Source organism: Apis mellifera, linkage group LG4 (genome assembly GCF_003254395.2).
Source record: "Apis mellifera strain DH4 linkage group LG4, Amel_HAv3.1, whole genome shotgun sequence".
NCBI lineage: Eukaryota > Metazoa > Arthropoda > Insecta > Hymenoptera > Apidae > Apis > Apis mellifera.
In genome coordinates, this window is record NC_037641.1 from 13184893 (window position 1) to 13208603 (window position 23711).

General features: G+C 42.4%; 2 protein-coding genes, 1 long non-coding RNA gene and 1 other non-coding gene across 11 annotated transcripts in view; 3 read left to right on the plus strand and 1 right to left on the minus strand.

Moving 5' to 3' along the window:
• LOC410979 (gamma-aminobutyric acid type B receptor subunit 2) overlaps nucleotides 1-7667 on the minus strand; it is a 29187-nt gene extending 21520 nt beyond the window's left edge. For all 3 annotated transcript variants that reach the window (XM_016911732.2, XM_016911731.2, XM_026440142.1), the window contains exons 1-2: nucleotides 6966-7667; nucleotides 997-2330 (exon numbers count right to left, since the gene is read on the minus strand). In XM_016911732.2, coding sequence (XP_016767221.2) covers nucleotides 997-2274 — 1278 coding nt within the window. In that variant the 5' untranslated portion in view covers nucleotides 2275-2330; nucleotides 6966-7667. The remainder of the gene's footprint in view (nucleotides 1-996; nucleotides 2331-6965) is intronic.
• A 5216-nt stretch (nucleotides 7668-12883) lies between these two features.
• LOC113218721 lies at nucleotides 12884-13498 on the plus strand. The gene is made up of 2 exons (XR_003304525.1): nucleotides 12884-13289; nucleotides 13389-13498. It is a non-coding gene; the product is annotated as an uncharacterized LOC113218721 (long non-coding RNA).
• Nucleotides 13499-13506: 8 nt separating this feature from the next.
• LOC408769 (excitatory amino acid transporter) lies at nucleotides 13507-23648 on the plus strand. 6 transcript variants are annotated; one of them, XM_016911734.2, is made up of 11 exons: nucleotides 13507-14061; nucleotides 15560-15685; nucleotides 15828-16035; nucleotides 16760-16802; nucleotides 16893-17152; nucleotides 17263-17496; nucleotides 19891-20085; nucleotides 20165-20299; nucleotides 20424-20532; nucleotides 20659-20777; nucleotides 21575-23648. In XM_016911734.2, the coding sequence occupies exons 1-11, from the start codon at nucleotides 13887-13889 to the stop codon at nucleotides 21621-21623; spliced, it is 1653 nt and encodes a 550-aa protein (XP_016767223.1). In that variant the 5' UTR covers nucleotides 13507-13886; the 3' UTR covers nucleotides 21624-23648. The 6 variants fall into 6 exon arrangements, 4 of the variants coding, with proteins under 4 accessions (XP_016767223.1, XP_006569327.1, XP_006569328.1 ...); XR_411484.3 differs by having other exon boundaries at nucleotides 13739-14061; nucleotides 20474-20532; nucleotides 20659-20793; XR_411485.3 differs by having other exon boundaries at nucleotides 13739-14061; nucleotides 20474-20532.
• Mir9874 (microRNA 9874) lies at nucleotides 16192-16285 on the plus strand. Its single transcript, NR_127355.1, has one exon. It is a non-coding gene; the product is annotated as a microRNA 9874 (primary transcript).
• Nucleotides 23649-23711: the final 63 nt, after the last annotated feature.

Genomic DNA, 23711 nt, shown 5'->3' on the forward strand with positions numbered 1-23711 from the left:
CATCTCTCCGTCAAATTGATTTATCCAAGTTTTTCGTAAAAACCCTTTTACGAATCTCTGTTTCGAAACTCTTAATATTGAATTATTCTAGAAAAAGAAATGAAACGAAGATATGATTCGATTCGAATATAAAAGTTGGAAAAGATTAATTCGCGTGTAAAAAAAAAAAAAGGACGGTTACTTTCACTTGTTGAATCGATTCTTCATCGCGCTACTTCCTCCTATCCCCTTGTGCCCTCTTTATAACGATTCACGCTTCTCTTCCAGAGCGAATCAATTGCTCTATTTCGCTCCTTTCGGTTGAAAATTCACGTCGAAATAATGTTAATAATAAGGATAAATGAAAATTATCGCAGGAGATAATAATTTTCAACGCGCTTTTTCCACCACGAAAGTTAAGTTTAGCAAGTATGTAGCAAGATTCGAGCGCGCATTGTTCCAATTAAAGCGATTATCGGATTAACAGAGATCGCTCTGCCTATTAGAAACTTGGCTCGGTGTAAATATTAACGAAACGAAAAATAACGTAACGGAACGAAAAAAAAAAAAAGAGATGGCGTGCGTAACTCGAATTTCATACATCGTCGCTGCGATCGAGAATTCGCTCCGCGAAGCGAGGGCGAAAAACAAGCTGGAAGTAAAATTTTAAAAACCGGCGTAATTCGCAAATTAATACCACGTTAATTTCTACAAGTAAAATTTTCATCCGTATCCAACTTGGATAAATTTGTTTGTTTAAAATTCTGTCGCGAGGAAAACAAAATTGATAAAACCTTTGAGGAGAGCTTTGATATTCAACAGCGTGGAACGTGTATACATTTATACACGAAAAATTATATACGTGTCAATCGTCGGGATAATTAAATCATTTCTCCGATAATCAGTTGATTACGAGTAATTCTCGTATTGTTCGTGTCCCAAATCTTTCCTAATTGACATAGAAACGGTTTGACTCTCCATCGAAATCTACTACGAGAGTAATCGGTCCGTACCTACCTTGGTATCGTTGTGAATGAGGCGCAGCCGAAACTTGGATAGAACGTTCATTTCGTTGACGCGTTCGACGGCCAATCTCGCCGCTTGCAGCTCGCTGGTCCCTTCCGGCCTAGGCTCGGAGCCTCGCGTCATCTCGAACAGACCCAGGATGGTTACGTTTATCTTTTCGGACGATTTCACCTCCGTCCCGTTACTTTCTCGCTCGATATCCCTGGCGTCGATTCCGGTGGATGGAAAAGGAGAGGGGAAGGTGGAAGAAGAGACGCGTTTCTCGTCTGCCGGGGAAGATTTTCCAGCTGTGGGTATGTTGGAGGCTCGCCGACCGGAAGACGCACCGGGCAACCAGCTGTCGTCCGTTTCGTCGTCGCCCCCTCTCTCGCCCTCCTCCTGTCTCCGCTCCTCCTCCGTATTCTCGTCCACTTTGCGATGCCGATGAAGGACGTCCCTGCCTGGGCTCTTCGGAAGATCGGGGGAAACGGTGGATGGGTACGTGGGAGCGAGCGTGGTCTCGCCGACGTCCACTTTAGGCGGGCCGAAGTGCCTTCTGTCGAACTTTTCCACTTGGGCTGCCACGGGCGGCTTGTACGTGACTTTTATAGGGAATTTCTGCGAGCCCTCGAATCCCGTGAACGGTTCCTCGCTCGACGACAGACTCCCGTTCACTTCCGCCCAATCGACCGGATTACTCCCGTCCTTTCCCCTCGCCTCGGGATTATCCGTCACCCCGTCACCGGATCTGTTCCTCCTCGCGGCCCCCCGCCACGAGTCCTTTCCCTCGTTTCCCGACAATAACCCCTCCTCGTAACCCTCGCAGTTGGAAGCAGAGTTGACCGTCGCCGTTTTCTGCCTCCTGCCAAAATTCCTCTTCGCCCTGAACGCTTCGCCTGAACGTTTCTCGTTCAAAATCGTCCCATCGTTATCCTTCCTGCGAAACTTTCGCCTCTCGTGGCGAGCGCGAAAATCGGTGGCCGTCTCGGGCGCGAACGTGGCCACGACTCGCGTTTCGTCCAACCTCCTTCTCGCCCTCGTTCCTCCTCTCCTCGACCATCCGGAGATCTCGTTCTCGAACCCATTCGTCCATTCTCGCCCCTCGTGGAAATATTTCCTCTCCCCGATGTCGCGGAGGCGATGATGAGGGGACATCGCGGAGACATCGCGATGCTTGGCTTGACGGTTCTCGTCGCACGGCAACACGCCACGGGCGGACAGGAGGCCGAGCAGGAGGAGGAGGAGGAGGACGAGGCGAGAGAAATCGCGACGCGTGCGGACGCGCGTCATAATCAGTCGCCGTCGACGTCGCTGGTTCGACGACTCGATGCGTCTCGCCGGCTCATCTGAAAATCCACCTGTTATTATTTCGCTGGAAATGGATATTTTTTACATTTTTCAGAGTCACCAACTTCGATATCACGATTTATACACGCGATGGAACGGACATAATATCGCATTTTGTTTCTTTGGAATAATATGGGAATACAAAATGTTATATTTTCAAGAATTATTGTAAATTAAATAAAATAGAATAAGGATACGCGAAAGAGAAAACTTTCTCGATGTAATTAAAAATCAAATGAGTTTCCTTACGAATTAATAAAACACGTGTATGATAAATAACATACGTTTAGCAATAGTTTCGAGTGAAAGGATGGATCTTGTGGCAGATACGAAAAGAGAATAAAAAGCTTGAAAAATGACAACGAAACGCGATATCGATATCCAATGTTGTTGCGATTAACAAATTCCATCTATCCTCCCGAACGAGAACCTGTCGTGAAATAATGTCCATAATAATAATAATAATAATCAAGTCACTATTCTCGAATCGTGGAAAAGGGAAAATCCGATCAGTCTACAACGTCGCAAAAAACGGGGACACGTGTACGAGCAATTGCACGAGTTATGTTAATGAGCTCTAGTACCCTTTTATTATACGTTAAAGAAGCTGCCGACCTTCCTCCAATGAATTAAGTAAGCGTAAACGATGACAGCGATCAAACAATGGGATTTATTCGTCTTCCTTCGCGTTACGTAAGCCTCGCGAATCAACCTCCCTCCCGAGCTTTAACGTGATTGACTTTCAAACTGCTAACGCCCGTTATTAACGCACTCGAAAGTGGCGGCTTTTCAAATTGCAAACTGCAACCGATACGGGTCTCCGCAATTTCAACTGTAACTTATTATGCATGAAAGTGCCGATCGAATTTCGAATTTCTATGCATATAATATATATACGATATATATATATATTACGTACGATTCGGTTTAACGTTTCGTAAGAATATTGGAATAGGACACCTGTCAATTCTTCAAATTAAATTTCGCGTCTTACATCTCAGGAATGTATCGAGACTTGGTCCAACTGTCGATCTTAGTCAACTGTAACTCGTTGTGCATGAAAGTTGTGCAATCGAATTTCCAATTTTTATGCGTATAATATATATATATATATTTAAATATAGTTTCGATTTAACGTTTCATAAGAATATTGAAGTAGGACAATTTTCCTGTACACCTGTCAATTAAATTTACATCTCACAAGAATGAATAAATGTATAATTGTCGTGTGATTTGGTATAATTGTCGATCTCAATTGTAACTTGTTGTGCATGAAAGTTGTGCGATCGAATTTCCAATTTTTATGCATATAATATATATATTTAAATTTCGATTTCATAAGAAGATAGGAATAGAACAGTTTCTCTGTACATTTGTCAATTCTTCAAATTAAATTTCGCGTCTTACATCTTGCAAGAATGTATCGTGACTTGGTCCAACTTGTTGTGGATGAAAGTGCCGATCGAATTTTCCAATTTTTATATATGATATATTTCGATTTAACGTTTCATAAGAAGATAGGAATAGAACAGTTTCAATCTGTACACCTATCTTCAAATTCTTTTAATTAAAATTTATCTTACAAATTTCACAAGGATGAACAAATCGCGACTTGGTCGATCTTAACTGTAATTTATTGTGCATGAAAGTGCCGATCGAATTTCCAATTTTTATGCATATGATATATATATAAAAAAATATCGTTTCGATTTAACATTTCGTAAGAAGATAGGATAATTTCCTCGTACATCTGTTAATTAAATTTTTTTCTTACGGATGAACGAAAGTATCGCGACTTGATATAATTATCAATCTCAACTGTTTCATGCACAATACATGTGCATGAGCCGATCGAATTTTTAATAAAAATACAGTTTCTATTCAGTATTTCATAAGAAGATAAGAATAGAAAAACAGTTTCCCTGTTAATTTTTTAAATTCTTTTAAAAAATTAAAATCTCGCAAAAATGTATTGCGATTTGGTCCAATTGTCGATCTCAACTATAACTTATTGTTCATTTTTATTCACATATATAAATTATATATATCTATATATAAAAACACCGTTTTGATTTAATGTTTCATAAGAAGATAGGAATAGAATAGTTTCTCTGTCAATTCTTCAAATTAAATTTCGCGTCTTACATCTTGCAAGAATGTATCGCGACTTGGTCCAACTGTCGATCTTGGTCAACTGTAACTTGTTGTGCATGAAAGTGCCGATCGAATTTTCCAATTTTTATATATGATATATATATATTTAAGAACACCGTTTCATAAGAAGATAGAAATAGAACAGTTTCCCTGTACACCTGTCAATTCTTTAATTCTTTTAATTAAAATTTCGCATCTTACAAATTTCAAGGATGAACGAATCGCGACTTGGTCGATCTCAAGTGTAACTTATTCTGCATGAAAGTGCCGATTGAATTTTCCAATTTTTATATATATAAACACTGTTTCGATTTAACCTTTCATAAGAAGATAGGAATTGTCCATCTCAACTATAACTTATCGTGCATTTTTATACACATATATATAAAAACACCGTTTCGATTTAACATTTGGTAAGAAGATAGTTTCCTCGTACATCTGTTAATTAAATTCTTTTAATTAAGTTTCTTACGGACGAACGAATGTACCTCGACTTGGTCGGTCGAGCTGTCGATCTCGGTAAACCGCGTTTAAGCCGGATATCGACATCCTCGTCGATACGGAATACGAATCGACACTTTCAGCAGTTTCCTGTCCTTTTATTTCCACGAATCGCGAGCAGGGAACAAAGCAGAGCGGAGTAACACTTTCGATAGGCCCTCGCTCGATCTTTGGAAGCTTTGATGTAAGACACACCCCCTCGTAAATTTCGCCTCCCCCTTCTGTTTCCAATCTGACGCGCGAAGGAAAGGGAAGGACAAGGGATAAATGATCGCAGAGAAATAAATGTATCGACGCTGTCCAACTGTTTATCCAAAGCTATACCTCTCTGTCGTGATCGCTTCGAGATTGGCGTTAACGAACAAACTTCTCTCTCGTTAATCCTCTCGGCGAGAATCGAAATGATAAAAAGGAAAATGAATACGAAACAACACGAAAGATCCGAGAGTTGCCAAGCTCATTTTCTTTCGAGATTTGTGGGCGAAATAAATTTCTAAAAGGAAAAACTCGTCTGGAAAATATTCCGATCCCTCGAAGGAAGGATCGCTACTTTCGAATTCTTTTCTACTATTTTTATTTCGTTTGTATTCGATACACTTTGGTAACAATTTCGTTTGCGTTTACGCATTTAGAGAAAGAACAGGCATGGATTCCTCCCGAAGGAAATAATGTCTTTTTATTGAGAATTTGTGAAACAATTTCGTCGTATCGGTTAAAATGCGATGTCCGAGAAACGAGGACGGAGAAAAGAGTAAAGTTTACGTTGAAAAATGAAAAAATATCCGAAGGCGTAATTCGATTGCCGCGAAAAATTACTTTCCTCGAAACGAGAGTCCACGTACGATGATTTCTCTGTCTAAAATCGGAGCGTACGAATCGTAATCGAGGGACGCCACGTTTTCTCGATAATAAGAAAATATGAGTGGAAAAAGGGAGGAAGGAAAGAAACGCGAGGGGGAGAGTAAGTAATAACGTAAGTAACACGGATGAAATTGTAAAAGTTCGTTCGATTTTTACCTCCAAAGCTGTATCATGTCTTTTCCTTTTTTGTAAAACGGCGAACGAGAATCTCAAATTCCGTAATATTTCAAATACGACTTTTCTCCATATGAGTATAATCTATAATCTGTCACTACGAGGTAAGATTTTTGCCAATTACAAACGATTCGTTGTAATGAAAATTTGAACTCTTTTAAAGGCTTTTAACTTCTCGAAGGGGGCGACGAATCTCTTCGTTTAAATACTCGCGAAACTCGGAGGACGAATTAAAGAAAGTTTTCGAGGACGGGACGTTGAGTCGAGAGGATTAAATCCTTATTCTCCGTAAACGTGACAGATGATGGACACAGAATTTTCTTGAAAATTTTGTTACATTTATCGAGGAGGACGTTTTGCTGTGTCCAACCCGGTCTAATCGATTGAATTTATTAGAATTAACGGCAAGGCACGAAAGGAAGAAGAAAAGTCGGTCTTAAAAGCTTCGTTTCCTCGAGTTTCGCTACGTTTGTTTTTTTTTTTTATCGAGCTTTCGCGATCAGTTTTTAACTGGTTGTTGGAATGCGATTAAAAAAAAAAGAGAGAGAAAAAGTACGATGGATTTTGAAAAATGGAATGAAAGGTTAATCGAAAGTATCAAGAATATCGTAAAATACCGGGGAATCTTTCAAACTTCGATAAATATATACCTTTTGCGAAAGTTTTTGAGAAAGAAATAGATTGTAAACTCGGGAATATTTTCTTAAGGTGATAAACAAGAAAATGCTTCTGAATGGACTTTCGCGAACCGAATATCGAACCAGCTTTTTCTCATTTTTATTATTATTATTATTATTATTTTTTACAGAAACTTAACAAAAGAAAATGGTACTGGCCGAAGGTTCTCGTAATAAAAAAATCGTCGTTGAAAGTTAGAAAGTTGGCTTTCCTCTCACGATATTTCCTTTATATTTCGGAATACGAGATAAAGACGCACGAATTACCATAAAATGTAATATCTCTCGAAACGTCGCATTTCTCTTCGACAAAATCGCAGGACGCCTCCGAATAATTTCCTCCGAATATCTCCGAATATCTCCCTCCAATTCTTCAATCAAATAAATCTCCCCCCGATAAACGTGTCACCATTGAACCACGATAATTGATAAAACTAATAATCGTCCCACAGTCTTTTTTGTACAAACACCGATATTCCTCTCTCTTCTACCCATCGAGAGTCTTAATCGTCCAGAGTGTTAATCGATCCTCGTATCGATCCTTTGAAATTTCCCTCCTTCTTTCCTATCTTATCTTTAACTCGATTACGTCTTTTTTAATTTTTCACCTTGTACGAATCACGCGAAAAAACGCGTGCGATACCTCATGATTTTAATCGAGAAACGATGATTATGACTCGAGTCGCTTATTTCCAAATAAAGAAACGAGGGGAGAAACGAAGGATCAGGTTGTCGGCGAGTTCTTTTGCCGATCGTTCGCGGTGCTTCTCGAAATTTATCGAAATTTAATTGGTGGGACAAGGCGCGAAAGTAAACGTATAAAGTGGCCTGAGAAAGATGTACATATATATCTGAAAGAACTGTGAAGAGATATATATATATATATATATATACACGGAAAGGGATATCGCGACGGAGCAACCGCGTCGCGTGGTGGCGGTTCGCGCACTGTTGGCTCCGTGGAATTCTACGTGGCTTGTCTCCTCTAGGAGTTCTCGCGACAGGCCTCCCCCCGTTAACGCGCAGACTCTCCGTTTCTCTTGCATTTTCCCTTCAAGCAAAACCTACCGTTTCGTTCGTTCGTCGAACCGCTATTTATCCGTCCATTCCATTTTCGAATTTACCCGTTTCGATCAACCCCTTTTGTTTCAACCCCCGCCCTTTAACGATCGTACCTTTAACGTACCTTTAAATGTTTTACGGGAAACTCGTTAAAAATAAGATAGCTATAAGAGTTAGAAGGGGGATCGAAATCGCTTCTTCGCAAATTGAACTTTTTCATCCTTTCTCTCTCCTCTTTTTTTTCTTCGTCCATTCTATTCAAAATATTCTTTATAAATCGATCGATGATTTATCACGTTTATCGATCTCGTCGAAATCTCGAAAGAGAAGAATTCTTTTTTCTAAGTATTTCGCGTTTTCATTAATTGTTGTATATCAGCGTGTTACGTATTTATATACGCAACGAGGGAGCATCGATTGCACCGCCGAGGTAAATTATCCATGCTCTCGCGGAAATATACGCAAATTTGTACACGAGAATGGTTTCGACACGAAGTTTGCAGAATATTTTCTAACAACGTTATCGACCAAAAAATAATTACACCTCCAATTTTAAATTTAATTCCAAATTTACGTACCACTGAAACGGCGAGCAAATTTCCATTTCAGATTCCATTTAATATCACTCGATCCTTAGTTTACACCGCCGAGTGAATCCAAAATTCGTGAGTACTCTGAATTCGGGTTGCTCTATGCACGCATCATTGTTACAGAGATTGAAACGATTCGTTGAAACGAAAGAAAGATTTTTCGAGTAACGAGGATAATGCGACTCGATCCTTTAGTTATCCCGTTACAACGAAATCCCTCTTAGACCTCGAAGGCGTTGCGCTCGATCGAACACCGTTTTATTCGCGCCGATTGCGATTCCTTTGGATCCTCTCCTGTTGGAGAATAGACGGATAGAGAGTAACCTTTGTACCCTCGGCGTCCGTTACCAATTTGCTACAATCCGATTCTCTTTGTCCCCGCGCTTGTGTCATCGGATTATCGAATTATCGACCGATGAACGATCGACGAACGAAGATCGTAGAATCGTTCATTTTCTTAGAAAACAACGAAGAAGAATTCGTGGATGCAGTATCGGCTGGAGAAAATTATGGAAGAAAAAACAGGTTGTTGTATATTTCGAGAAATTCTTCTTATCTCGTTTTCGTATCCGTGTTTCGGATACGTGACCGAGAACAGGTATCTATTATTCTGGTCGCGTAGTCGCAAACGCGAGAGAAATTTTCCCTCCCCATCTTCTCGTCTCGTTAGAGTGGAGAGATAGGAAAATAGATTATTTCTCTTTGTATCGCGTAAAGAAATATTTCGATAAGATAGAAAGAAAAAGGAGAGAAATAAGACGATGTATATATAGAGAATTGGCTGGAAACGAGGGAAATTTGAAATGAGAAAAAAATTATAGTCGAAGGGTAGATGGAAACGAAATATTCATCCCTTGCCCCGATAAAAATAAATCCTCGGCGACGATCGAATGCTCCGCGCTCATTTAACTCTCTTTCCGTAGCGTAAATCTCGTTTATCCGCCGAGGCAATTCTCGCTGGACTCATTTGCGAAGATCGCGCGCTGAAATAAGCTTGTTGGATCTCTCGAAGATTGGATTTTCGAGATCGAGGATCGATCCGGTTTTAATTCTAATATCGCTTTAAATTAAGATATATCTCGCGAATTCGGTAATTTTGAAGGTAACTTTTAATCGAGTTTAACGATACATCGACATTGTTAAATGAGTTTTTTTAAACGAACGTTTCGACGCCACTGGATACAATTCGGATTTCGAGTATCCACATCCGGGATGAAATCAAAAAGAAAATGAAATCTTTTATCGAGGTACAATACGATCCGATTTTCTCCAATTTCTCTTGAATTCGCTTCTTTGCGTTTCAATATCGCGTTAGATCACCTTAGTCGAACCGAATTTTCAAAATTTTTTAATTCGATCATTTTCGGAGGAATACGTACAATTATTACGCGCGACGATGTTTCTCTGAAATTATATCTTTTCGCCTCGAATTTTCTCGAAGGAAGAGGAAATAATCCAAGCTCGAGCTGTTAATTGGATCGATCGTTTCGTTCCAGATTTTTCGATCGACTCGTCATCCATTTTCCATCCACTTTTGTTTCGGAAACGGAAACTGGAATCCATCCTCCCCAGAGGGTAGAACTACCCTTGATAATATCACTCCAAAGTCTCGCCTTCTTTCATTTTACAACGAATCCTCGGCCTCCTCTCCTCCCCCTATTATTAATTCGTACAAACTTTTACGAAACGACTAATGTAATTAAGGATTAGATGGGAACAAGTAGGCAATTCCCATAGCGCGAAACTTGAAATTGCGCCGTGTATTCCGTGTAAAAAGCTCCACTGACACGCTTTTCGACCGACCGTGCTTTATTCGACTTTTATTTTGGGAAAAAACTGGTGTTGCGATAATAAACGACGAGATCTGATAGAAGAGAATCGAAAACGAATCTTTAAACGTGCACGAACGTTGTACTTGTTGAACACGTTCTTTGTTCGTCGGAAGAAAGAGGGAGGAGGGAGGAAATTTATCGCTTATCGTACAAAGTGAATTAGAGCACGCGGGTGGATGGCGATGAATGCACGCGTTGCACGCACCTACCAACAATACCATCTCTCCGACCCGAAATCCCAAGGATAATCCCGATAACGAACACCCGAAATTTATCCACTCTCGGCGTACAACCAGTCGATACCTGCTTCCCTTTCGACGCGAATTTACAAACCGTTCTAGTTTTTAACCCATTTGCGAGTTAATCCGCGTCGTTTCAACTAGCTTTATACGACGACAGTTTCAAATTTTATCTCGCCTCCCACGGGAGAGTGAAAGTAATTAAATTGAAAGAAGAAATTAAATAAATTCACGGATCGAGGTTGGAGCCACGTTTCGTTCTTCAATCGAAGATGGGCGCGTAACTTTTTCAAGATTTCGAATCGAATATTAGAAAGAAAAGAAAATCGATCGATCTTTTCCCGGTGAGAAAGATTGGCAGGTTGTATAAAGAGGTATAAAAGAGAAAAAGGAAGGGGAGAATAGAACAATTTGCAAGTTGGTAGCATTGGATTACACTTTACCCGACTAAAGGAAACTCGGAGGAAAAATTAATATAATTTGGAAAGGTTCGACGGCAATTGAACGTAGAGGAGGGTCGAGGAAACATCGGTATTTTCTACCAACTTGGGAACAATTAAGCTTGACAAATTTAATTACGATTTTCTTCACGGAACATTACGGAACGGCGATAAATCGTACTCTACGTTGACAAGTTTTGATCGGAGGAAAAGGAAGGAAAAGAAGAAGAAAAAGAAGAAGAAAAAATAGGTGAAGAACGAAGGGCGTGACTGGATGGAAGTAGCAGTCGTATGTATGGCTACATCGTAAAAAAAAAAGGAAGAAAGAGAATGAAATCTAGATGCAAGAAAGAACGGACACTCGAGCTTTGGCTGACGTCGCTTTACGTGCCTTACATAATGGCCCTTGTCTTCACCACAGTACCAGAAGTTCTTCTTCTATTCAAGCTTGAAGGGACTTCTCCACGACACCGGCGCGATTCTTAAATCTACTTAGCAGGCCCAGTTTCTCCCTCCAACACCGCCCCTCCGACCCGGATACGTTGTCCTCCGCCGACAATCGGACCACGCAACGGCGATTCCCCGTTTTTTTCTTCCCCACGCGCGAAAGAAAGATTAACGACGGTGGCGGTGCTGGAGTATTCGCGCCTTGATCGCTTTTGTTCTCCTAACTACCCCCTGTTTGCGCTCGTTAAACCGATTTGCTAGTTCCCGAGTAAACAATAGGGACTCGCATTATGGCCACGACAATGTGATGCAAATATGAAACTACAGCGTCATCGCGCCGATCGATTATTAAATCTGACCGCGCGTTCGACGCGTCAAATTAAATTTACATATTACGTGTATATATATATATATATATATTACACGTTAAATTCCGTTTACGACTCGTTACGTTAATCCCTGACTTATCGACTTATCTTTTTTCCTGAGAAAGAAATTGGATCGCAAAGCATCGACGAGATCCATTGCTTCTAATCAAGGGTACATACACACATATATATCGCTGGAAGAGTTGTTGTAGTATCTGTTACAGGTTCGTTAAGACGGTGTTTCGACTTTCGCCCAACTTTAACCCGGCACACGTATGCGAGCATTCGAGCATGACGTGAAAATTAAATTCCGAGAATTGACTTGCTCGTATCTCTTGATATCTCTCATCGGCTCAAATTGAATCCTCCCTCCCTAATGAGCTTCTTGGATCGGCAACGAAACGTAAAGGACGAATCGAGAATTATAAACGCTATTCGTTCCATTGCGAATTTTCCGCCGTGAGAGGAAGCGTGGATTTCGTAATGATTTTTTCCTTGTCGATCGGATATTTTTAGTAGAATTTTGATAGCCGAGTCAGGATTCTACACATCTTGTATTCGATTGAACGAATTTTCGTTTCATATTTTCTTCGCACGATCGACGTTTCGATCGCGAAAGAATCACGTTCCTCTCCTTCACCCCTTTATCACCGCTATTAAAAATGTAACGTTCAATTATCGAAGTGGTCGATACAGATTGAATTCGGCCGACGACGAACAACAAAGCGCGGTGCTTCCATCTCTTGTTATTGGCAACAATTACTTGCTCCATCCTCAGTAGTAAAAGCTACTGCGGTCGGGCACAAGTAGATTCAGTTTGTCCTCGGTCGGACATTTACCGAGTACAATGCTGGAGCCGCGCAACGGGTAAACAATCCCCGTTTAAAAATCGATCGATCGATTGGAAAAATTTTACCAGAGGGAATAGAGAGAAGGGAAGGAAAGGAGAAATACTCGTACGAAACACTTTAATTTTCGAGGTCGCGTTTGGTAGAAAATAATTAGAAGAATGGAAGAAAGATCTTGTACTGCTCTCGCTTACAAAGTATTCCCTCCCCTCCCCGAGCATCGAAGCGTCATACGTACGAGTCTTGGCTCGTTTGGGGTATCAAAGACCCCTCCTCCCCTCCCTCTATCCCTTTTCCCATCCCGATTCCTTTGTATCGTCCCCCTTCGACTCGCGTTTCTCGCCACGTATAGAGAATACGATCGGTGTCACTATACACAATCCGTCCGTTTCCGACGACCGACTTAGCCACCGGTGTTGCGTTGTCGCGCAAGCGTGTTGAATCGAGAGGAGCGGGCTAGGGGTCGCCGGGAGAAAGAGGGAGTCCCGGCAAATCAATACGTATATATCCGCTAGTAACCGGCCAGTTGGGGCTCATCCTTCGCGACAGAAGCATCGAGATCCGAAACTCGTCGAAATTCGTCCGGATTCATTTTTCATCCGCTCGATCGTTTCCTTTCCCTCGACTCTCGCCACTCTCGATCGATTCTCTCCTCCTTTGTTTTACGAAGGAAAAACGACGTCACGCGAGAATATCCGGTGCATCATCACGCCAGGCAGGCGGCTATATATCGGCTCAAGGTGCAAGGTGCTACCGCTCGGAAAGGTAACTGACCCTGTGCAACAACGCGAACGTTCGGGCTGAATCAACTCGAAGAGACCGGTGACCTCCGAAGCGGCAACATCGATCGCTCCTTTCTTCCAGACGTTCGGGGCTCGGGTTAACGATTGACGAGGAAAAGTAAGTAACGAGAGAAGAGGAACGAGCGAATCCGGTGGAAGAAATTGCTGGAAGTGTTCGAAAGTGAAGGGAGACAGATAGAGTAACGCGAGGAGGGTATCGAGAAGGAAGCAACGCGATCATCGATCGGTGGCAACGTTGACTCGGAACAACGTCGAATCGGATCCGGATATCGGTAGGATCTCCGCGCCGAAGGGCTCTCGGAAGGGCGGCAGCCTATTGGAACGTCCGGTGGGAGCGCGTGGTGATTGCTCGTTCCGCACGGATTTTCCGAAACACCCCCAAAACGGCAACCCGTGGTCGTTGTGGTGTTGCCGGGGCCCCGCCGTTAACCGCGAGAGATCGCGAGAAGGGAACTTGGCAGAATCGGCGGGGCGATCGCCCAGAGGATCGGCCTCCTCGTGCGCGACCGGCTCCACCACCACCACCACCATCTACGCCGCTTACTGGCGGCCTGGTGAAATGGAGGAGAAGTCCTCGGCTCGGTTCTCCGAGTACTTGTTCGCCAAGATGGATGGCCAGGACGTGTCGGCCTCTCAGGGTCCCCGTAAGGTGACCGCCGACACCAGAAAATTCATGCGGGAGAATCTTCTTCTCATAGTTACCCTTTCCGGTGTCCTCTTCGGCGTCGTACTCGGTAAGTGAGTCCTCTGGTCCGTCCATCTTTTCGTTCCTTTCCTTCCTTCCTTCCTTCCTCGTCTTTAATTACTTTTTTCTTTTCTTTTTTCATCCGTTGACCCCGTTTATTAATACATCGCGATATGTCAGGTAAATGTCGATCGGTTACGTGTCGCTACGGAGAGAAAACTTTCGATCAACTTTTCGTTCGACAAAGTGCGCCCCAGGTTCAGGGACTTTTCATCCGTGAATTCGATACTCGAGATATATATGTATATATGTGTGTGTGTAGAGAGAGAGAAAGAGAGAGAGAGATAGGACGAAGAATGGGTTGAGTAGAACGTATATACGTTGTAAACGTTATATATATTCTGGATAACGATAGTACCATGCCAAAAGCATCCCCTACGCTTTCGTCCATTATGGAAAAGGGTGCCAAGGTCGAGGTTTGATCCAACTTTTTCCATCGTCCATCGATCGCGTAATCGTGGATGGAACTTGTTTTCCTTCTTTCATCGCGGAAACGTCACGTGTCCAAATGTCACGGAAAATACGTTAATAAGTGATCGCGTTATTTAACGATCGGGGCTTCGTAATCGTTCGATCGATACGACAAACTTGTTCGATGACGTTTCCTTCCTCGAGAGACGAAGGATTGATCGTGGTGAAAAACGGAATTGACAATCGGGAAGGAGAACATGTATAACGGATTTAATAAGCTTGGAGAGTATCATCGACGGAATGGACGATCCCCCTTTTGAAATTAACGTACGTTACATAAAACGTGGCTATATTATCCTGTTAGAAAGTACCAATTATTGGCGAGAGGTTTCCTTCCAAAGTCTCATCTAATTAACTAACGTGTCTTTCCGAAGCCGAAAGAATAAGCTCTTTCCTACGTAAGATAATATTTCCTTTCCTTCCTTTTTTCTCCCCCTCCCTTCTTTTTCCCAGTTGTAACTCTTTCTTTTTTTTTTTTTTTTTTTTTTGAGAACTTGGCACGAATCCGAAACGCGTTTCAATCCTTTCTTTTTCCCTGGACTTTTAATCGCCACGAGGCAATTTTCTATCCCATACGACGCAATTACGTCACGTACGTTCGAATGTTTCATTTTTTAAAATCCTATTTGTCTATTCGCGCGGGTATCGATAATTCCCTACCTTTTCTTTTATAATTCGTGTCGTCTTACGGACGACAATTTAAAGTTATTCTCTTTTATCAAAAGTTTTTATCGTCCAACAATTTTATCGCCCGCCTCTAGATTTACACCACTCGTGCGTATCTCTTATCCATTTAGCCTCGTTGTTCGCGCCGTACATACGGATATAATTTCTCCTTTTTCTTTCTCCCTCCTCGGATAAGAATTTCAGAAGGTGAACCCGTTTTCGATCCCCCGTTACGTTACTTCATCACGTTCACCTTGAATAGCCTTAAGCCTTCTAGAACCAACTGTCATAGTATTAGTATTAGTAGTAGTAGTAGTAGTAGTGTGCGGTAATCTCGTTATTTTTTTCAGGGTTCGGTTTACGACCCTTGGGCCTCGGCGATGACGCAGTTATGTTAATCAGTTATCCCGGAGAGCTCTTCATGAGGTTGTTAAAGTTAATGATCTTACCACTGGTGATTGCCAGCCTTATATCGGGTAATTATACGTAACTTTATATAGCGTTGTACGGGAGGGGAGAGGGGATGAATAAATTGGGGATTGAAAAAAAAAAAAAAGAAAAAGAAAACGAGGATGGATCGAATGGAATGGAATCAAGTTTTTGACGGATAATTTTCAGGCTCGGCGAGTTTGAACGCGAGGATGAACGGGATGATCGCCGTCCGAACATTGGTGTACTTTATACTCTCCTCCTTGTTGAACGCTGTCCTCGGTGTTGTCCTGGTTCTGCTCATTCATCCGGGTAATCCTGGAATTAGGAAATCGATCGCGACCTCGCACAATGGAAGAGCCGTGAACATCTTGGACAGCCTTCTCGATTTGGGAAGGTGGTATTATATTTCCTTCTCCCGCCCACTTTTTCCCCTTCCCTTCTCGAGCGAGAATCGCGCTCTCTCTCTCGATAATCGATCAACTCGTTATTTCCGTGCTTTTGCGTCGACACGTTAAGGGGACACACGAGCCGTTCCCCCGGAATTTTCCTACGATAAAAGTAGAATCCTTTGCTCGTCGTGGGACGAGCAACGCTCGACTCGTTCCACTCTGTTCCACGACGGGCAAGGAATACGAAACGTATCTTCGATTATTTTTCATCGATCTCTATCCGTCCGGGAAGGAAGGATAACAAAATCAAATATACTCTGGGCGACAATACTGTGGGAAACAGGTCGTTAATGGTGGTTCGATAACGCGGCAACAGCGTTTTGGTTTTCCCCCTCGTTTCGCATCGTTTACACGCCACGTTATAAATTATTACGTATCCACGGCTATCGATGAATCGAAGTGAATTAAGGTCGTCGCAATTTCACGATCGGTGAACTTCTGGCAGGAATATATATATATATATCTATATCCGTCTATCCGCTAGGACGACAAAAATAAAATATATCGATCGGGTATATACGAGCGCTTTATTTGCCAGTCCGTTTAAGCCACGCTTGCTCGCTGTGCATGCCATCCGCTAATGGAATTATATACGCCGTATCGTCGATAAAACGACCATCTATCGATCGAATACTTATTATAAAAAAAATATATATATATGTGTTACAGAAATATGTTTCCGGATAATATATTCCAAGCAGCTTTTCAGCAGGTACGTTTCGAGACAAATTTCCCTTCCCTTCTTAGGTGAATTAAATAAATAAATAAATAAATAAATAAATATTTTCTTTCTCCTCCTCAGGCCCACACGGTATACGTTCCAAAAACGCCGCCCTTCCAGAACCTCACCTCGGTTTCGATATCCTCGGATCCCGTAATCGGCGACGAGGAACTGATGAGAGTGACGCAGTACAGAAGCGGGACTAACACGCTGGGCATAGTTTTCTTCTGCCTGGTGTTCGGCACGTTCTTGGGCACCCTCGGGGAGAAAGGCCAAATCGTGATCGACTTCTTCAAAGCTGTGTTCGAAGTCATCATGAGAATGGTGTCTACGGTAATGTGGTGAGTGGAGGGGAAAAGAAAAAGAAAAAAAGATGAGATATTGCAATATTGGGCGGGTTGGAAAGGGGAATACACGCGACGGATTATTAATTTGATCGAAACGGGCGCAGGATGACACCTGTGGGCATCACCTCCGTGATAGCTGGGAAAATATTGGGCGTCGCCGACTTGGCGTTGGTGATGTCGCAGCTCGCCTGGTTCATCGTCACGATCGTGATCGGTGTGTTTTTCTATCAGCTGGTGATCATGCAGCTGATCTATTTGGCCTTCGTGAGAAAGAACCCCTTTAAATTCTACGCCGGCCTCGCCCAGGGTACACTCACCGCCTTCGCCATGGCATCAACGTGAGTCGTCGATCTTCGAACTCAGCCCGACCTTCAGAGTTACCCATATCGCCTACCTCACATGGCCTCGGTCGTCATCGTCATTTATTTTTCTCCAACTCTTTTCTCCAACCTCTTGGGTTGATCGATTCGAGATTTATAAATCTCTTATCTTTTTCTCGGTTATTGTGTGCTTATCGTGTCTTTCGTCTCTTGTTTTTTTTTTTTTCTTCTTTTTTACACGGTCGGTGCAAAACGCCAGCTCGAAGAAAATGAATGAAAAAAAGAAAAGGAAAGGAAAGAAAAGAAAAAAAAGGCGATCAAGACTCGAGAGAAACTCGAGGTGGACGCATGGTCTGAATCGATTGATAGAGACAATATGTTTCAGCTAGCCGGGAGGAGGCCTTGATCCCCACACACACACACACACGCGCGCGCGCGCTAATTCCCTAGATTCATCCTTGCCGGGCAACGTTTCACAACGTCAACGCAACCCGTTGTCGAACGTTGAGAACGATATTATATATATATATCCCCCGTCTCTCCCGTCTTTCGTTCGAAACCCTCTCCTCTTCGAAACCTTTTTTCTTCTTTTTTCACACACGTTTCTTTGATGTTTCTGCGTTGCTCGCGGGGAGGGGACTCGTTCGTGATGACCAATAAGAGAGAGAGAAAGAAAGAAAGAAAGAAAGATAGAGAGAGAGAGAGAAAGGGAGAGAGAGAGGTATGCAGTTCCGGGTGGCACTTAGGATGCGGATACTCCCGGTTTCCATTCCGGATCACGAACTTTCGGCTCTTCGAAATATTCTTTCGTTTAATCTCCACCTCCTCCCCCGAAATTTCGCCGAAATTTCGATGACGCTCGGGACGAAATGAGAAAGATAGAGATAAAGTTGGAGAAAAAAAATAAAGATCCGCGCGTGATTAACGATAACCGGAAATCAGCTGACTCCGTGTCACCTGGACTGATGGTGATTGGCGTGGAAGATTCGAAAAATCTTCCGATCCGAATCTTCCTGCCCTTGCTGTCCTCGGGGCGGCAGGAGATGGGCAGCGAGGAGGACGAAATCGTCAAAATCGTAGCACGTAAATTATCTGATTTATTCATTATTACGTCGAGATGGAAAAATAATAATTTCCACGAACAAGAGAGGAAAGCTGAAAAAAATATTGATTGCTCGTGTCGAGCCCGCTCTTCCAGGTTTGCCGGCGCCGTCCAGAACTGGCCAGAACTGAACCCGAACCACACGATCATAATATATTTTCGTTCATTGCCGCGGATCACGCGAAGCAACGATCATTTTTTCAGTTTATCCATCCGAGAAGCGTTTATTCCCGAGATATCGAATCCCGAAGAAAAATCAAAAGATCCCTTCCCTCCTTTTTCTTCCTCCTCTTCCTCTTCTTCCTCTTCTTCCCTCTTCCTTCTCGTTCCCGTTCCGTCCGATGCATCGTGGGACAGAGAAGGGATTCGCGTACCATTTTTCGCGTAAACGACGATTTTTTTTGCAACGCAAACCTTGTTTCGCAAAACCTTTTCCGTCCCATCATCGCGGCGCGGCCAAGATCAAGATTAAACGCCCCCTGCAATATCTAATTCAACTTATTTTCTATGTGGATTAACTTTTTCCAGAAGAGAGCGTACACAACTGTGCGTACACTGTGACTGAGAGATACAGCTCTTAGCGTATCTGAACAGAGACTGTATGAATATCATGATGATGTATTAGAACGCGCGCTGCACGCGGCCTTTTGCAGGTGGTTCAGAGACCGAGGGTGGCCTTGGTAAGTAATCGATGGCCGCAACATGAAGGTACATGCGATTGTCTGTTGCAGGATTTTTAAAAAAAAAAGCTTTTCCCTCCCTCCCTCCGAGAGAGATGCGATGGACGCGAGAGAGAGGCCATCTTTTTCCATCATCGACACCGAGATTAACCCTTCATTCATTTTTCAGTTCAGTAATCGGTCATTCTGGTCGTTTAGTCTCTCTAGAGAATAGAAACAAAAAAGAAAAAAGAAAGAAAGAAAGAGAAAAACATGCGAATTGTGTCGCCCACGCCACCGACAGCTCTATCAATCGACGTTATCGATATAGGCGCGATATCGTATATCGAGTAACTTCCTCCATCCGATTCCGTTCGATTCGCTCGCTTCATCCATCTCATTTCCACGTCTCGATCCACGCACGTACGCTCGTATCGGGCTACGTACGGGAGAATACGAAAATTTCCTTTCGAATCGTATTAATAATACCACGTAATTATCGTTGTTATACTACTATTATTACTATTACTATGCCAGAATGACCCCTTCCTCCATGGACACCGGCTACGCAGCACGCAGAAATAATCTTTTCTACTAATCACTCGACTCGGCCTCGTTTTCCTCGATCCTCCCTAATGTAGTTTTGTACAGGGCTGCCGCACTTCCCGTTACTTTCCGCCTGATGACGGACAAACTTCGAGTCGATCCTAGAGTGACCAGATTCGTTCTGCCGATCGGTTGCAATATTAACATGGACGGGACGGCGTTGTTCGTGGCCGTGGCGAGCATATTCATCGCCCAGATGCACGGGATCGCCTTGGGATTCGGTGAAATCATAACTGTTATGTGAGTAAAAAAAAAATTTTCTCCATTTATCTGTGTATATGAGTGTAAGAGTTTCTTCTCTCCTCTTTTCTCGTTCAAGCTTAACCTCGACCGCTGCGTCGGTGTCGTCGGCGTCGGTCCCAAGCGCGGCACTGGTCCTCCTCCTGGTCGTGTTGAGCGCCATCAACGCACCCGTCTACAACGTCTCCCTTCTCTTCACCATCGATTGGTTCGTGTAAGTAACGTAAGTTCTAAATCACTTTCCACCGAGCAAAACTCGATCGCTCATCCGTTTGTTTCTCTTTTTTCTCTTTTCGTTTCTTCTCTCGTCTCTTCCTTCCCTTGCCTTGCCGGTTCAGGGATCGCATCCGTACCACGAACAACATGTTGGGCGATTGCTACGCCGCAGCCGTGGTCGAGCAGTTGTCGAAAAAGGAATTGATGGCGCTGGACGCGGCAGCCTATCAAGTATGAATCGATTCGATCGATAGACGAAAACCGAAGCGATGGAATTAAAAGCGCTTGTTATTCCCCGCGCTTGGGGAATAATGGTGAAACATTGGTGTAATGTCGTTGATGTGATTTCCGTTTCAGTCGGAAACCGTTTTGCCCACAACGATCGCGAACGGATGCATTTCCGCAAACAGGGTACCTGATCCCGACACCATCGTCGTCGAGATGCAAGACGACACGAGGATAGCCGGCGTCGCCAAGTAAACAAGCTTGTTGGTAGGGCTAGGCTATCACTTTGTAAGATTCGCAACGATCGCGATACCATTTCTCTTCCGTTTCTCTCTTTTATTCGTCGCTTTTCTATTTCCTGTGAAAAGAAAAGATTATTTATTCGCGAAACGATTCGATATATATATACCAGGCCGTTCCTCACGGTACGTAGAAACGTTTCTTTCTCCAACCATTTCACGCCAACCATTTCACGCATAACACGAGTTCATCGTCCGAGAATAAGAAAAAAGGGAAAGAAATTCTTTCTGTTGGGAAGCGCAACAACAATCCTTTTCGCAATATTATCGACCTCTTCGAATCATCAGCGCGATGGGGCTATGCTTATCGACCGGATAATACCTTGCTGTATCGCGTTGCGTTCGAATTATCGATCTGTCGTGGAGAGAGGATCCATCCAACTCACTCTCGTATCGACGAATTGTTCTCGAATTGCACGACGAGAGAGAGAGAGAAGGAATCGTCGTTGTATCTTGCGCTCCAATTCGAAATGTCTCGGGGGAGATAAATATAAATAAGTTAAGTTAAATAACTCGAAATTAATTATTCGGGTAGAGAAGAATAAATTCTGTGCATCGGTCAACCGCAACATTTTTTTTCGAAACGTTCATTCCTCCATCATGCGATCATCTTCCACACACGCATACATCACACACACGCGTACTCATCACGAGCTCATCACGCTTTGTTGAAAAAGTGCCGCTTCGAATCGAGCGCGTTAGCTAGCACGCGGGGGCATCATCATTTCGATCTTGTTGTTTCGTTTCAGCATCAGCGTGTTGCAGATACCGAGGAGCGTGACGGAAGAGACAGTTTGACCTGTGGCTTCGCTACGAAAACATAGTTTAGCTTTAAGTTACGCCATCTAGAGAGAGAAAGAGAGAGAGAGAGAATGCGTTCATTGCGGGGATCAAAAAGAAAAAGCGGCTACAAAGAGAAAAAGCAAAAAAAAAAAAAAAAATGTCATGTTTTTCTATTTCTCTCACGAGTAGTGTCGTAATGAATTACGACACCACTGCTGTCTCAAAAACGAATATCAAATAAGCAAAGTCAATATCTTGGAGGAGGTGCGCTACGCGATTTATCGTCGTTTAGTGCTATGCGAGCATAGCAATAACTTTTGTAGTGGCTTCTTCGAGCGAGTTGAGAGGAGGATTAAAAAAAAAAAAAGGAAAAAAAAGAAAAAAAAAACATGTATGTATGTATGTCGCGAGATCATCGATTTTTGTTGCACTCTGAAAATATCGAACGATCGCGTGAATCCAGCGTCGGACGTGGTGCCTTATTTTAACGTGGCATGTGCCATCCGAAAGTAGAATTCGATTTCCTTTTTTTTCGTTTTGTCGAGCGTAGGGCAACGTTTGCTCATTGCCTGGTGGAAAAAAAAAAAAAAAAAAGAAGAAAAAAATATATATATATATTTTTCGTGACCGATCGTTGTACTGCCACAAAATCTTTTTTACGATGTGTGAGTCGATGATACGAATTTTACGAAACGTTTAATTATTCGAGAAACCTTCTTCTTCTTCTTCTTCTTCTTCTTCTTCTTTTTTTCTTCGTTATCGAACAGACAATGAGCGAAAGGTTGCATGGCGCCACGATGACTTTATGATGACGCATGATCGATGTCCCTTCTATCAATATCCGATCGATCGTTGATCGAATTATTTACGTGGAAGAATATGCGAAAAAAAAAAAAAGAAACAAACTGTTTTTTGCGTAGCGTTAGAAATTCGTGATATCGAATCGTCTAGCTATGAGTAACAACACGATAATGTAATAATTTATTAATTATACGTGTATGCCGATAATGTCAGCGGTTTAATACGGTTCGATAAGAGATAATAACGTTCGTTATGAACACTACCAATGATAATACGTCGACCAATAGCCGACGACATTTTGAAGGAAAAAAAAGTAGATTTCCTGTTTTTTTTTTTTTTTTTTTTTTTTTTCCCCTAGCTTTTAACGTACCGAATTTCACTTGTGGACCATGGACAAGTGTAGATCGGTGCACAGAAATCTCTCGGCTGTCGATCGCTACGACGCGATGTACGATCGACCATTTTTAAAAGAATTCAAAGGAACATTTTCCAATCCCGAGATAAGATCTGACGAGGGTACCGCATCTACGATTTCTGCCTCTGTGTTTTCGATTGATCCTTAGGCCAATTTGTATTTCGAAGTTACTGTTTGCCGAACTTTGTAACACACATCCGAGAAAAAAAAAAGAAAAAAAGAAAAAAAAAGAAAAGACGATATAGAAGCGCTCGTGAAAGAGCAGTTTTAAGACTGGACATGCCATTTGAATTTACTTACGATATATCGTTATAGAAGAATTCTGAAAAAGGGATTCGCTAATTTTTAGGCACTAGAAACGTAGGTCGATACGTGTTCTCTCGTAGAGACTGTTTAAATGTACAAATTAACTGGATAAATAGTGTGCTTCGTAGTGAGCTTTTTCGTCGCTTGAAAGAACAACAAACGATCGAATGATTTGTTTGTTTTTTTTTTTTTCTTTTTGATCGAGAAATAGTTGGAATAATTTTCGCGGCTTTTCTCGCTGTTTTTTCCGTTGAACGCGTTTCTTTTTCCTTGCTTATTTCCGTTCTCGAAGGCGATCGAATGGTATTTCCGTTGAACCGTTTCCATTTTTTTTTCAAAGTTTGCGATAACACGAATTATCACGCATCAACGTTGAGTTTATTATTTACGATCGAATAGCGTGTAGCTAGAATAGAGAGAGAGAGAGAGAGAGAGGAAGAGAGAAAGAGAGAGAGAGAGAGAGCGCTTTGCACTAATAACCCGAAAAAGGGGGAGACAAATAGAGAGAAAGAATTTATCGAAAAAAAAAAAAAAAAAAAATACTTGAAAGACTACGTGTGAATATACTTGTAAAGCTCAAC